The sequence below is a fragment of the Sorex araneus genome, chromosome 11 (assembly GCF_027595985.1).
Source record: "Sorex araneus isolate mSorAra2 chromosome 11, mSorAra2.pri, whole genome shotgun sequence".
Classification (NCBI taxonomy): Eukaryota; Metazoa; Chordata; class Mammalia; order Eulipotyphla; family Soricidae; genus Sorex; species Sorex araneus.
In genome coordinates, this window is record NC_073312.1 from 16,034,540 (window position 1) to 16,051,078 (window position 16,539).

The 16,539-nt window shown below is 36.9% G+C and overlaps 1 protein-coding gene across 4 annotated transcripts in view; it reads right to left on the minus strand.

Moving 5' to 3' along the window:
• Positions 1–16,539, minus strand: part of SHOC2 (SHOC2 leucine rich repeat scaffold protein) — a 63,967-nt gene that overhangs the window by 24,289 nt on the left and 23,139 nt on the right. For 3 of the 4 annotated variants that reach the window (XM_055119236.1, XM_055119233.1, XM_055119235.1), the window contains one exon: positions 8,657–9,600. In XM_055119236.1, coding sequence (XP_054975211.1) covers positions 8,657–9,359 — 703 coding nt within the window. In that variant the 5' untranslated portion in view covers positions 9,360–9,600. Of the gene's footprint in view, positions 1–8,656; positions 9,601–14,417; positions 15,079–16,539 lie in introns of those variants that run through there. The other variant, XM_055119237.1, reaches the window with a different exon arrangement.

Below are 16,539 nucleotides of genomic sequence, written 5' to 3' on the forward strand. Positions count from 1 at the left end.
TTATTCTGCTTTCTAAAAACCTGTTTGTTTCAATAATATATAGTCATATGTCAGTTTCTAAGATATTGGTAATTTATCTGTTTCTATGTTCAGACATGTTAAACTTGACATCCTGAATATTAAATATTTAAAAACCCATAGGTATGACTGATAATGTTACTTGCTCGAGTAATTATTTTTATATATTTACTTTTTGGAACGGTCATGGGGCCTGGGGGCTCCCAGTCAGCAATTCAGTTTTAGAGCTTGTGGACAGAGTGCTGGTCAGGCTCCAGGTGCTGAGGACCATCATAACCACAGACCACAGGTTGAAAACAGGGATGTACAAGATATAGAAGAAATAAGCAGGTGTAAACATCTAAAGCATTGTGGTATCTTGGAGAATTGCCACATTTGTCTTTATGCTTTCTATGCTCTCTCCTTCCAGTGTCCCAGTTATAACTGATTTTTTCCCCTTTTCCAGAATGTCGTATTATGTGATTTTATACTCTGACTTTAGATTATGTACCTTAAATAGACCACTTCAAAATTAAGGGTGTAGAACTTAACAGAATTTATAGACAAATACGTTTTTTAAGAACACTCAAGTTCGAGTGAAGAATCCTGGCCCGCAGGCACCACACACCAGAGAATGCTCTGGACCCCAAACCGAGTCGATAACACCGGGGTGCCCCAGATGGAGACGGTGCAGTCTCCCCACTTTCTCCAGATGAAATCCCACCGACCATGAGCTTCTACTAACATGGCACCGGTATGTGGGGACCAGGACTACTTCTCCAAACCGCAAGGGGGCACTGGAACTGGGCAGTTCCATCCCGGCTTCCAGCCCGCCCCTGACCCCGGAAGTCACGCCCTCAACCAGCCCCCAGCTCCATCTTGCCGTACTCAGCAGTGAAGAATCCTGGCCTGTGGGCACCACACCCCAGAGAATACTCTGGACCCCAAGCCAAACCAAGCCAATAACACCAGGGTGCCCCAGATGGAACAGATGCAGTCTCCCTGCCTTCTCTAGATGGAATCCTGGTGACCATGAGCTTCTACTAACATGGCTCTGGTACGTGGGGACCAGGACTATTTGTCCAAACAGCATGACCACTAATGTGGCCACATGATCTTTTCTAAAAAAAATACTCTCAGGAGCTGCTCCTCCGCCCCTGAACGGCCATGATCCCAGAGGCACACAAACCAATCTCGGAATGCAGCAGCTGCTGGCAGAAATGCTCCTGGACTGTGAACTAAGCTATGGTCCCTTGCCACCCCAGGAAGAAAAAGGTTTGTCTCTCGGCCTTTGCCCCTTTGCGGCAGCATGGCGACCGACACTTTTCAGAGCCAACTGGACAGAGAGGTAGGAGCTTGCAGTGATGGTGCACACAGGAAATCTCATAATGGGGGGTGGGGGGGCAGAACTGGCCCTGCTCCATGCCCAAACGAGACCCTGAGCGGCTGCCCACAAATGCTTCTGAACAGCCATGATCCCAGAGGCACACAAACCAATCTCGGAATGCAGCGGCTGCAAGCAGAAATACCTCTGGACTTAATTACTAAAATGCCAGAATTCCAAAACTGTGCAGCCACTATCGCAGCTGTGCAACATCATATGCTCTTCATTATCAGCAACAAAAAGCAAATTATCTAATGATGCCTTTTTGGCAGGTCTGATTGTTGGGGGGAAATTCCAAATAATAATAGTGGGTTTTCTGTCTAAAACTGAATGTAATCAAAGTAAAGAGAGAGTAAAGTGAAAATCATCTGCCACACAGGCAGGGTGGGGGTGGGATAGGGGGTATACCGGGGTTCTTGGTGGTGGAACATGTGCACTGGTGAAGGGATGGGTCTTTGATCACTGTATGACTGAGACTTAAACCTGAAAGCTTTGTAACTGTTCTCACGGAGATTCAATTAAAAAAAAAAAAAAAAAAAAAAACCTCAGTTCAGGGGGAAAATGTTAATGTGCCTTAAGTGATAGAACACAAGTTCTGCTATGTGAAGCCCTGCATTGAAATTCCCCCATGCTATGTGACCCTGCTGGGTCTGTTCCTAATGGCTCCCAGAAAACTGCCTGATGTTGTCCCTGCAACAGTAGTAAAAATAAGTAAAAAGATTCTATTTTTAAAAAAAAAAGCATGAAATGAGGAGAAAGGGAAGTAATAAGTGGCAAAAATAGAAAACATATAGCTAGATGGTATATTTTAACCCAAGAATCTTAAAGCTATAGTAAATGTAAGAATGAGAAATAAGTGTACTAAATCCTTTAATTAAGGTAAATATTATTAAGATAAAAAATTTAAGACCTAACTATATCTGTCCAAAAGGAATCATCATAGACACAAAAGGGAAGAATAAATGCATCAAAAGAAAATAGCTCAAGGGGTTGTAATGTATGCTTTGCACAATGAACCCTGGATTTGATCCACAGTTCCCTGGCATTACATGGTCCCCAAGCACTGCTGGGTGTGGTTCTGAAACAACAAATGAAAATAAACAGTGCAAGTATCAACCAATAAAGAAGGTAGAAGGTTGTAATGGTATCAGTAAGTAGAATTTAGATAAAGAAATATCAGGTTTATTACAAAAAATAGGTATTTCACAATATGACTTACCTCATAAAAAAGAATCTTAAGTACACAACTAATAAAGTTTTAAAATATAACAAAAATAGCACTAATGACTAATCTATTATAGTTGGATATTTCAATATTCGTTTCTAGTTACTGAAGAAAGTAACTAGAGAAAGAAAGAGAATCAAAAGCGATAGAGGAAATTAACAACGCATTATCAACCAACCTGAATTGTGAAAATCAGTATCAGAACACAACATACATTCTTTCCAACTGCATATAGAACATTTGCCAAAATTGATTTGAATGAGTAACAATGAAAATACAATATATCAAACTTTGTGTATTGCTGTTAAAATGGTACTTGAAGGGTGATCTATAGCTATAAATACCTACCCAATTAAAAAAAATGTTTGAAATCAATTTAAACAAATTAAGAAAGTATGCAAAGAAGAACATAATAAATCTAAAATAATAAGGAACTAAGTAACATGAAACAAAAAGAAACACTAAAAAGAAAAAAAAAGCCAAATTACCAAATTCAGCAATGAATGAGGGACCCTTATTACATATATTACACACTAAAGAAATGATAAAGGACTATTAATGCACAAAATTCAAGATTATATAAAATATACAAAAGTCTTGACATTAAATTTTCAACATTTTACTGAAAAAAAATGAAGTTCAAATAACTCTTTATCTGTTAACTAGCTTAAATTAAAAATTAAAAACCTTATAGCAAAGTAAACCCAGACTCAGGATATATATCAAATTCTTCTGAATATTTGAAGAAATACTAATTCTATACAATTTTCTCCTAAAACGTTAAACATTAACACTTTCCAGCATTATCCATAGAGCAAATCATTACCAATAAAAAGAAAAAGAGAATTAAAGATCAATATCCATGAAAAATAAGATGCAAAAATTCTTAACAAAATTTTAGTGCACTAAGCTTAACAACATTAAAAGATCCTGGGGTCAGAGAGACATATTACAGCAGGTAGGGTGACTGCATTGCAAGAGGCTAATGGGATTTAATCCCTGGTGTCTTATATGGTCCCCTGAACCCCACCAGGAGTGGTTCCCGAATGTAAAGCCAGGAGTAACCCCTGAGCACCACAGGGTGTGACTCCAAAACAAAACCATTAACAATCAAACACACAAGCAAAACCATTAAAAGGTCATATATGTCAAAATGCATTTGGTAGCACTCATATACTGGTAAGTAATTTAGGTTTTATAAGTTGTGAACTTCACTAAACTATCTTCCTACATTAATAATGCTTATATTTTAAAAATAACTCGACCTAAACTTAATTTGGTATATTTTTCAAATACTGAGAAATTAACACACATTTCAAATTTTTTAATTCTGAGAAAATTATTTTTAAAAATACATCATGATTTTGTATATATATACCAAATTGTAATTTGCTGCTACATGGGTGGAACTGGAGGGTATCGTACTGAGTGCAGTCAGCCAGATGGACAGGAACAGATACAAACTGTTCTCTCAGGTGTGGGATATAAAGAAGCAGAGTAAGGAACTGGCTAAAGGCAACAGAACCTGAAGACTGGCCTACGGAAACTGATCTTACCATGACAGGAAGATTGGGGGTGGGGTGTTCAGGGGGGATCCTGAATGATGAGACGAGAGCAAGAAGACATTCTGGTGGAGGATACAGAATTGAAAGTTGCATAAAACTCTATCCTTAATAGCATAAATCACAGTGACTAAAACAAGATTTAAAAATAATTACAGGTTGAAAATACTTGTTACTCAAATTACAAAAGATTTAGAAATTTAGGTCAGCAATTATATCCTATGCACTTCATTCTCCTTTTCAATTCAAAGATGATTTTTGTTAGCTTCTATAAACAAGAGCTGCTGCAACTAAGCAACACAAGATTATAGTACCTAAATCCTGCAAAGAGTAGAACCAGTACTGTGATTTGAGTACAAGAACTGGTTTATTCTTTAAACTTCAGCTATGTGGAAAGTTGTCTGTATATTCTAATATTATCAAATCTTTCCAATATGGCTCAAATGCTGTTTTCTCTGTTCTCTTATTGCTTCCAATAGCAAAAAATAACCTCCACATTTTTGTGTTTAGTCAAAGAAAAAACAACTTGCTAACAATAAACTAAGTTAGCAGAGAGCAATTTTTTAAAAAGGGAAAAGTGAGCTGGATTCTTGAAAAGCGTACTTTAGTAAATCATTCTAAGCTAAAAAAAGTTTTAAATAGGTTGTTTTGATAAATTCACATGAAACTGCATGCTATATAAAATGGTATCTTGTTGAACATACAACATAGGAAGAATAGGTTTATAAAAACATTTAAGACCACAGAGATAGTACAGGGCATAAGGTGTTTTCATGACTGAACCCAGGTACCACATATGGTCCTCCAAGCCCACTAGGAGTGATTCGTGCAGAGCCAAGAATAAGCCCTCAACACTGCTACATTTGGTAAAAATAAATGAGGAAAACATATTAATTTTTATTTATAAAAACTATTTTCTGGGGCAGAGAGGCAGTACAGTGGGAGAGGCGCTTGCCTTGCACAAGGCAGACCCAGGTCTGATCCCCAGCAGCACATATGGGCCCCCGAGTATCAACAGTAGTGACCCCTAAGTTCAGAGCCAGGAGTAAGAGAACAGATAGTGTAGCCCCCAAATAAAAACAATTTAGTTTTTGATGCACTGCTTGAATAAAATAAATTTATCAAGTTAATGCTTTTATGAAAATTACAAGACAAATTTTAATTGTACAATCATGGCAGGAATGTGCACATTAAGAGCTCAATGTTCATTTTAAAAACTGCAAATTTAGACTTGCAATAGCTGTTAGGCAAGAAAAAGATATTAAGGGCATCCAGATAGGAAAGGAAGAAATCAAACTCTCACTATTCTCAGACAATATGATACTATATCTAGAGAAGCCTAAAACCTCTACCAAGAAACTCTTAGAAACAATAGACTTGTATAGTAGAGCCACAGGCTATAAAATCAATATCCAAAAGTCCACGGCCTTCCTATACGCAAACAATGAGACAGAGGAAAGGGACATAAAAAAAGCAATCCCCTTCATAATCGTGCCCCAGAAAATCAAGTACCTGGGAATCAGCTTAACAAAGGAAGTAAAGGACCTCTACAAAGAAAACTATAAAATGCTACTCCATGAAATAAAAGAGGACATGAGGAATGGAAATATATCCCCTGCTCATGGATAGGGAAAAATCAACATTGTCAAAATGGCAATACTCCTCAAAGCATTATACAAATTCAACGTGATCCCTATAAGGATATCCATGAAATTCTTTAAAGAAATGGATCAAGCAATCCTGAAATTCATATGGAACAACAAACGCCCATGGATAGCTAAAACAATTCTTGGGAAAAAGACGATGGGAGGCATCACCCTCCCCAACCTTAAACTTTACTACAAAGCAGTAACAATTAAAACAGCATGGTACTGGAACAAAGGCAGAGCTGCAGACCAAAGGAACAAGGAGGAATATCCCCACACACAACCCCAAATGTATGATCATCTAATCTTTGAAAAGGGAGCAAGAAATGTGAAGTGGAGCAAGGAAAGCCTCTTTAACAAATGGTGCCGGCATAACTGGACAACCACATGTAAAAGAATGGGCCTAGACCTCGACCTGACACCATGCACAAAAGTCAGATCAAAATGGATTAAAGACCTCAACATCAGACCACAATCCGTAAGGTACATTGAAGACAAAGTCGGAAAAACCCTCCACGATATTGAAGCCAAAGGTATCTTCAAAGATGACACAGAACTAAACAATCAAGTAGAAACAGAAATAAACAAACGGGACTATATTAAACTAAGAAGCTTCTGTACCGCAAAAGACACAGTGACCCAAATACAGAGGCAATCTACAGAATGGAAAAGGATATTCACCCAATACCCATCTGATAAGGAGTTGATATCAAGGGTATATAAGGCAAAAAATAAAAGTTGCAAACTTAGAATAAAGGTCAAAATATTAGGCAATCAGAACTGTCAATTTAATTATAAGTTAAGTCAAATATCAATTATAAAAAAGCACAATTTTAAATGCATTTATTACTTAGTAAAAATTATGTACCTGTATACTTAAGAAAAACTGCAGTACATTTAAAATCCTGTGTTCTTAATTTTGGGGTAATTTAATGTTTTTCATAGTATCTATTAAAAAATATTCTCACAGGAATTAAAGTCAAACTTATAGGATGTAATTTAATATACACACATATCTCTTTAACAAGCACATGCTTCTTTTTCCAACAACCTCCAATTCTAGATTACAAGAAATCATACATACAAGTAACACTTTCACTGGATATATAGTACTAACTCAAAGACATTAAACAACCTCATCACTATGTGAAGACATTTTATAAAGGGGCATTTCTATTCAAATTCTTGGGAACACTTTAAAGTTTCATAAATGAGCCATACTTCGTAAGTAAACAACATCAAATGAGGAATTTTATGGTAAAATGCAGAACACTAAACCTAAAACTTAAACTGCATATTCCCAAGCTAAATTTAAAAAAACTTAAATACACACATGAAATAAATATATTTCTACAAAACTGGGAGCCTAAAAACAAAGTTTCCTTTATTACCCACTATCCAATGCTCAAGGCAACAATGCATTCACACTATATATATATATTTTTTTTTTGGCATTTTTTTTGGAGTGGGATCACACCCAGTGATGCTTAGGGGTTACTCCTGGCTTAGCACTCAGGAATTACTCCTGAAGATACTGGGGAGATCATATGGGATACCAGGGATCGAACCTGGGTTGGCCACGTGCAAGGCAAACACCCTTTCTGGGTTATCACTCCAGCTCCTATTTATACTTTTAAATTCAGAATTCGCCCTTCACACAAAAGAACTTTCCTTAGTTTCATACTCAACTTTATATATAAATTTTGCTTTAATATTTATGCTTAAAATTTTGCTTTTTCTATTTCTCAAAAATGCAACCAGTATTCTAAATGCTGATTTTAGCATTTAGCATTAAATGCTAAAATTCAAATTTTTCTTTTTAAAATTGAAAAAAAAAACTGGGGCTAGAGATATAGTACAGCTGATAAGGCGTTTGTCTCGCACATGACTGACCTAGGCTCCATCCCCAACAAACCCATATGGTCCCACTAGTCAAGCAGGAGTGATCCCTGGGTGCAGAGTCAGGAGTAAACCCTGAGCACAACTGGGTGTGGCCCAAAAACAAAACAAATAAATAAATATTCAAAAACTAATTTTTTACTTGTTTGAAAGTAAATTAGCATTTCCTTCATTTCAGTATAATTCAGTTTTATACAAAGACTAAAATGAACATTACCAAAACGGAGCACTGTATTAATTATAATTAACTTTTGTTCTACTTTTGTCTCTCTCTCTCTCTCTCTCTATATATATATATATACATATATATATGCATCGCTGTATGTATGTATGTGTATATATATATACATATATGATTTTAAGAGAAGAAAAATGAAGGAAAAATAAAGCAGAGAAACTCTGAGGTGATAGGAAGGGTCTCCTTAAGCAGGATTCCTGTATTCTTTGTCTTTAAAAAGCACAAGAGTACTTTCTAAGTGAATCTTTTTTTCCCAAATGTATCATGCTAACTACTCCTCTGGTATGCAAATCGTGTAAAACAAGTTAGGCAGAAAACTGATGTAAATTTAAACATTTTTCAGATAAAAAGGAGCTGAAAAATGCAGTTTTACTATATCTAATGAATTTTCATATTTAAATACTTGAAGATTGGTGGCAACAACTTCAAATTTAAGGTGGAGATCTTTTTTTCAGCTTCAAATCTATTTTTTTCTCCAACTAGGTTTATGTGGCAACCATCCTATATACTATTTCACCCCAGTTTATAAACTATTCTCAAACATTTATTATTGCTGAGTGAATAATTAAAAACCACAAAGGAAAAGGAATATAGAAATCAACTATTTTTAAGTATCAGGCATCTTATATAAAAGCTCTCAACAAAATTACTTAGCATAATAAGTACTACAAAATAATTAGTAAATAATAATAATCTAAGACTTACCAATCTCAGCAGGTAGTTGTTTGATTTTGTTCTCTCGAATGCTAAGCATGCTGAGTTTTGACAGGTTTTTGATGTCCTTTTCCACAGTAGTTATACGATTAAAGCGAAGGTAAAGCGTGGTGAGAGAATCTAGCCTATAGACCACTGAAGGAATTTCTCTCAGTTTATTATGCCTTAAATCAAGCATTCGCAGCTTCTTCAAGTTATCAAGAGAATCAGGCAAACTGGTAAGTGAATTTTCACTCAGAGCCAGTGTCATGAGATTTACTAGACAGCCCACTTCTGCTGGGAGGGACTGCAATTTGTTGCTATATAAATAAAGTTCTGTTAACTGAGTCAACTCTTTGATTGATGATGGCAATATATGTATAGACCTCTTGGATAAGTCCAAACGCATTGAATTCTCTTCCCGGCATTTGTTGAGCTCTTTAATTACCTCTGCATTGCTAGATTTCTTTCTAGTCCCAGGTGCTGGATTTGGCCGTTTGATCGTATTGTCAACAGAAAAAGCGACCCCTGGTTGGATAGCACTGGAGTCCTTCTTACCATCTTTGGCATCTTTCCCTTTGGTCTTAGGTTCCTTTTCTTTGCTCTCTTTCCCAAAACCTCCAGAGGCTTTTGCCTCCTTTTCTCTTTCCTTGGCTGATGGTACTTTGGGGTCTTTTTCTTTAGAGTCTTTTTCTTTTCCTAAACTACTACTCATGATGACTCAAACTTCGGCAAAAACTACATGAACTCCTTTTATTTTATTTGCCAACGGGAGCAATTCAAAGATGAAAAGACAAAGATACTATACAATCAAAAAAGCTGCTGGCTTGAAGAAGTAATCACCATGGAGTAACAGCCAGCTGTTACATGTTGGATCTAAAAGCACTGTGCCCATTTCTGGTAACTCATTCCAACTGGTAAAATGGTGCTGATCAGTCAATGATTCATTCGAATTCCTGAAAATAGAGAGAACATTAAATTACTTTAATGGGCTCTGAAAAATAATCTAACAATTTTACCATTTTCTAAATCCACTAAAAACTATAAAAATTATTAAGGCAGTTCCTACCTTCAAGAAATGTACACTCCAATAAAGGTAAGAAAATTATACAAAATTGATATAGCACAAAAGTTTGTAAGAGTGGGAGAAATCACAAACAGGAGTTAATGTTTGACTGCTTTCTGTACAGATAATAACATTAATTTAATTAATACATCCCAGTCCTACAGGATAAATTTTTAGAGCTATTTTACACATAGAGATACTGAGTTACTGAAATGTTAACTGGTCTGTGGTGTTAGGAAAGTGAAAGGGCTGAGATTTTAAAATAGGTAGTATGTATTTACAGCTTATATTTCCAAACACAAGACTACTTTATCTACAATTTATCATCAGTTTAGGTAATTGTAAAGATTTCAAAGCTAATGATGATAGAATAAAAAGCTTGTCACCCTATAAAAAAATTGTAGAATTCCAGGAGCACATGCATAACATTTGATACAATTATGCCACTGATATATAAAGAGTAGCACACCACATTTGATGGGGTGTAAGGTAGAAGACAACCAATCTTGATTATACATACATACACATATATGTGTATATATATATATATATATATATATATATATATATAGACACACACACATATATATATGGGCTGGAGTGATAGCTCAGCGGGTAGGGCATTTGCCTTGCACGCGGCTGACCCGGGTTCGATTCCTCTGCCCCTCTTGGAGAGCCCAGCAAGATACGAGAGTATCTCACCCGCACAGCAGAACCTGGCAAGCTACCCGTGCATATAGGATATGCCAAAAACAGTAACAATAAGTCTCTCAATGAGACGTTACTGGTGCCCGCTCAAACAAATAGATGAGCAACGAGATGACAGTGACAGTAATATGTTTATACATGCACAGAGGAGCCTGGCAAGCTCCCCGGGGCATATTCAATATGCCAAAAACAGTAACAATAATAGGTCTCATTCCCCAGACCCTGAAAAAGCCTCTAACAAATGGAGACGTTACTGGTGCCGGCTCAAGTAAATCGATGAACAATGGGATGGCAGTGATACAGTGATATATTACACACACACACACACACACACACACACACACACGAGCACACAAGACTTAAACTCTAACAACATGTTAATGATCTCTAACTCAGGGGCTTAATGGCTCCAAGATGATATACAACAATTTTCACATACTTTCCTCTTTTTGGATCATTTTTAGTCAATTATTTATAACAAGAGCACAAAATAAATTATTTAACATCTGCCTTTGGGGCAGGTTTGGGTGGTGGTGGGAAAACTTGAAACAAAGGTGATGGGAAGGTGTAATGGTGGTGGGATTTGTGCTGAAATATTGAACGTAATCAATTATTGTGAACAACACTTTGAAAATTAAATAAAATAAAATGAAAAGCTTGTCCACCAAAAGAACAAAGTGAGTTAATAAAAATATGCATAGAGGGGGCTGAAGCAATAGCACAGTGGGTAGGGCATTTGCCTTGCACGCGGCCAACCTGGGTTCAATTCCCAGCATCCCATATGGTTCCCTGAGCACTGCCAGGGGTGAATCCTGAGTGCAGAGCCAGGAGTAACCCCTGTGCACTGCCAGGTGTGACCCAAAAACAAAAACAAACAAAAAAATATGCATAGATAACAAACAATACTTTAGGAAAGGTATTAAGAATTATACTTTAGGGTTGAAGAAACAGCTCAACAGACTACATGCACAGTTCAACACGCTGAGTGCATGCTTATATGCAAGACACATGGGTTTAATTCCCAGGACTATTTTGTCCTAAAGTATCACAAGGAGTGACCATTGAGCACAGAGCTGGATAACAGGGCTGGAGCAATATAACAGCAGGTAGGGTTTTGCCCTGCATGCAGCCCAGCTGGGTTTGATTCCCTGAGCCCAAGTTTGGCATCCTTAATGAATACTCTAGGTGATTCTAATGCAGGTAAACCTAGGGACCACCTCCAAGAAAAGAATGACACAATCTTCAAAGGTATCGTATATTTTTGATACTGTAGCACTGTGTTGTTCATCGATTTGCTCAAGCGGGCACCAGTAACATCTCACAATTGTTGTGAGACTTGTTGCTACTGTTTTTGGCATATCAAATACGTTACGGGTATCTTGCCAGGCTCTGCCGTGCGGGCAAGATACTCTGGTAGCTTGCTGGGCTCTCTGAGAAGGACGAATGCGTCAAAGGCAAATGCCCTACTCGCTGTGCCCACTGGAAAAGAATTCTTAAACAGTTCATATGAAAGAAAAAGAAATGCTGGCTCATTAAACGACTGACTAAAAGAATCCACAAAGGTATAAAGATGAATAATGGGGCTGGAGTGAGAGTACAGTGGGTAAAATTTGCCTTGCACATGGCCAACCTGTGTCCAACCTCCAGCACCCCATATGGCTCCCTGAGATCATTAAGTGCTGAGCACCACCAGGTGTGACCCAAACACTGAAACAACAAAAATGAGTAAAACATCTGATGGTGTCAATCCTGCCTAAGCAATTCAAAGCAAAATATGATTTTTACTTAGCAACTCTGTAACTTTATATCTAATTTACCTGTATGGTACTGAGGCATAAAGGTTAAAAATAGCATCTTTTTTGTTGTTTCATGGTGGAGTCCTCCCAGAGATACTTCGGGCCCCAGGTGGTACCTGGTGCCAAACCCAGGCAAGGCAAACACTCAATCCTTTGAGCTATCTTCCAGACCCCAAAAGATAACAGTTTTATTTTTCTCTTCTGATTTTTATTTGGCTACTCTGATTCACAATACTGTTAACAGAGCATCAGCCATACAATATTTCAACCGCAGACTCACCCCCATTGTCAGCATCCCTCCATCAATGTCTCCAACTCCGCACCCTGCAGCCTTAACTCACTTTTGAAATTTCAGTATCATAGTGTGGGTCACAGGCCACATTACTGTTGAGATTTATGATTTTGATATACCAGTTTTCTCTCCTCTATACCACCTAAGTGTCAAAAATCCTCAACCAATGTCCTTAAGTTACCTTCTGCATTTTCCCCAACTACTAGCCCCCTTTACTTGACATTTTCAGTGCTGTAATCCTGGCAAACTGATAACAAGTTAACTGATTAACTTTGTTAAACAAAAGTTAATAGGCACTGGAGAGATAGCCCAGAGGTCAGGGATGCATTCCTTGCTGGCACAAGCACACACAAAAAATGTGCTCCGGGCCCTAAATAACACATCATGGGACCCTCTGAACCATCTGGGCTCATTACCTGAGTACTAATCCTCCCAACCTCAGGTGCTCCCTGAGCACTGATGGGAGGCCTCCATGCCACCAAAATAGTGAGATTTTATCAAACCACCAAAACTATTTGAATAATCTATATGAAACTGTCCTAAAATTTTCATCCTACTCTAAAGTTACAATGTAATTAATAAAAACATCCCATATAATACTAAGTAAATGATAATAAATTAAATCTTTAGTTGAATGACATATACTAAGCCCTTGAGAAAACTTTATCATCAGTGAAAATGGCTAAGGAAACTCAGTATACTGGCATTCAGACAATTAAAGGAGAACTGGAAAATCATTCCAGGTAGACATTAATAAACATGTAAATTAAGTCTAGGATAGAAAATAGGCTTAGTTTCTGCCAGTGTAAAAGTGGGGCTATGTTGAAGCAAACAGACAGAGGTTGAGTGCTAGGAGATAATCTGTAAATTCTACACTAGAGTTTAAAGCGTAACAACGATGATGCCTCACTGCTGGCTCACATTTGGATGTGGCTGACATGACACATACTGCAGCACCAGGATCAACTATTAAATAAAACTATTATTACTATTATTGTTTCTACACCAGTGTTTTATCTCCCCCTATACTCAACAGTCCCTCAAAAAAACGAAAACTATTTTGAGCTACACTGAACTCCAGTTCAATGTCTGGCAACACATATGGTCCCCTGAGCACTGCAAGGAGTGATCCCTAAGTACAAACTCAGGAGTAGTCCTGAGCACAGTAAGGTGTAGTTAAAAGATAATGGTAACTTCCATGTAAGGATCAAAAGAGATATATAAATACAAGTATAAAAATGTACTTTAAAATTATAAATGCTAGTTATTACAGAATAATTCTATCCTCTTAAAAAGTATACTGGAGGGGCTGGAGCAATAGCACAACAGGTAGGGCATTTGTCTTGCACACAGCCAACCCGGGTTTGATTCCCAGCATCCCATATGGTCCTCCAAGCACTGTCAGGAGTAACCCCTATGCATTGTCAGGTGTATATATATGAAAAACCTTACAAAGTTTCTACTTTATAATCAAGTTTTGTTATCTTTGCAATGTAATTATCATTAAAAACATTATTGACATACAGTTCTGGAGCATTCTATCTACATTTTCCTCAATTTATCTTATGGATTCTATTGGTTTTTATGTTGTTTTTTTTTTTGGTTTTTGGTTTTTTTTCCCGAGGAGTATTGGGGGTGATACTCAGCAGTGCTCAGAATTTACTCCTTAGCTCTATGCTCAAGAAACACTCCCAGCTCTCTCCACCCTTGGAGAAGCCCGCATTCTCTCTTGAGCACATTACTCTTACTCTTCTCTCTCCCACTTATCCCTTCCTGCTTCCCTCATAAAACCCTCTAAATAAAATGTTTACTTCAAAAAAAAAAAAAAAAAAAGAAACACTCCTGATATGGCAGAACCACGTAACACTAGAATCAAACCCAGACTGGCTGTGTGCAAAGCAAGTGCCTTACCCCCTGTATTATATCTCCAGGCTGAGGTTTTGATCCACTTTAAATTAACTCATATATGATGTGAGATATAAATCTCATTAATTTTTTTTTTTTTTTGCTCAGTTTTCCCAGCACCATTTGTTAAAGAGGATTTCCTTGCTCCACTCCATGTACACAGCAACTCTGTCATGGGTTAGCTGTCCACAAATCTGAGGGTTTAGCAGTGGGCTCAGTTCTAATCCACTGATGTCTACCCTTATTCCATGCTGTTTTGATTACTAACGATTTACAGCATAGTTTAAATTCCTTTCAATTTCTCTTTTCTCAGAATAGTTTTGTCTATTCAGGTGTTTTATGATTCTATGCAAATTTATTGGTGATCTTCAAAGTCTTTGATGAATGTCATCAGAATTTTGATGGGGTTGTATTTTTGGTACTCTCACAATAATCCTTTCAATCCATGAATATGGAATATTTTTCAATTTTCTTGTGTCCTCTTCTATTTCTTTCATAAAGAACATACTTCTCACAGTATGGGCCTTTCACATCTATCGTTAACTTGATGCACTGTACTTGTTATTTTGGGACACTATTTTGAATGGAGTATTCTTTTTAATCTCCTTCTTCTTCTAGTTCATTATTTGCATATAGGTGTGCAATAGATTCCAATGATATGATTTCACTGGAAAAGATAATAGAAACAAAAAAATTAAAAGAAATAAAACTATATCGTATTTAAAAAGTGCTTATCTAGTAAAAGAAATGAATTATATTAAAGAACACCCTACTGAGTGGGAGAAGATAACTGTACAGAATACATCAAATAAAGGACTAATATCCAGGATATATAAAGCTCTCTCACAAAGCTCAACCTCAAAGAAACCAATAACCCTTTCAAAAAATAAGAGATAAACAGATACTTTCAAAAAAAGGACATATGGATGGTCAATAAGTATATGAAAAAATATTTAGTCACTTATTATCAAGGAAATTCAAATCAAAACAAGAATGGGTATCATCTCACACCACTGAGAAAGGCATATATTAAAAACATGGGAAAAAAACTAAATGAAATTTGAAAAGAATATGTATATGCCACAAAAAATTTATTATAAAAAAATTAAAACAAAATAAAAAACATGGGAAACCATGTTAAAGACAGGGCTTTTTATTTTTTATTTATTATTTTTTTGCTTTTTGGGTCACACCTGGCAATGCACAGGGATTACTCCTGGATCTGCACTCAGGAATTACTCCTGGCGGTGCTCAGGGGACCATATATCTGGGATGCTGGAAATTAAATCCGGGTCAACCGTGAGCAAGGCAAACGCTCTAACTGCTGTGCTATCGCTCCAGCCTCTGATACAGCTTTTTAAAATAAGGACCCTTATTCCCTAAGTCTGGTTCAACCCCATTGAAAAACAGTAAAGATTTCTCAAAAAAGTAAGATTAGAATTTTCATTTGACCTAGCTACTCTACTTCTGGGCATTTATCTCCAAAACATAGTAACATTTATATGAAAAAGATGTATGTACAACTATGTTCACTGCAGTGCTTCATGCAATAGTGAGGCTATGGAAAAATCCAAATGTCCAACAACAAATGAACAAATGAATGAATGAATAAGTTGTGGTATATAAATACAATGGAATACTATGTAGTCATAGAAGAGAATGAAATGATGCAAGTTTGCTGCAACATGAATGGAATGGGAAGGTAAGTTAAAGTGAGGTAAATGAGAAAGAGAAAGACAAACAGTGAATGCTATCACTTCCCTGTGTACAGAAAGTAGTTTAAGGAATGAAAGGGAACAGAGGTATCGAGGTAGGCAAGCTCTTGGCCCTGAATTACAGAAGTAATAGCAAAGAAGAGGAGAACAAGAGAAAGAGAGAAATGGGGAAAGGGAGAAAGAGGACGGATTTAGGAAAAAGTGGTGGTAACACACGGGTATTCATCAGGAGCCGTGGACACTTTAGTCATTTAGAGGTGAAGTTTAGTGTAATCAGCAAAATCCTAAGTGTCAACACTATTGTACATATGTATCCCCTACTATATTAACCAAATCCAAAAAGTGAGTTTCATAAGGAGGTGGGATAGTAGAGTGCTTTAGGTCATTGATGGAAGGACACTGATTATAAATTT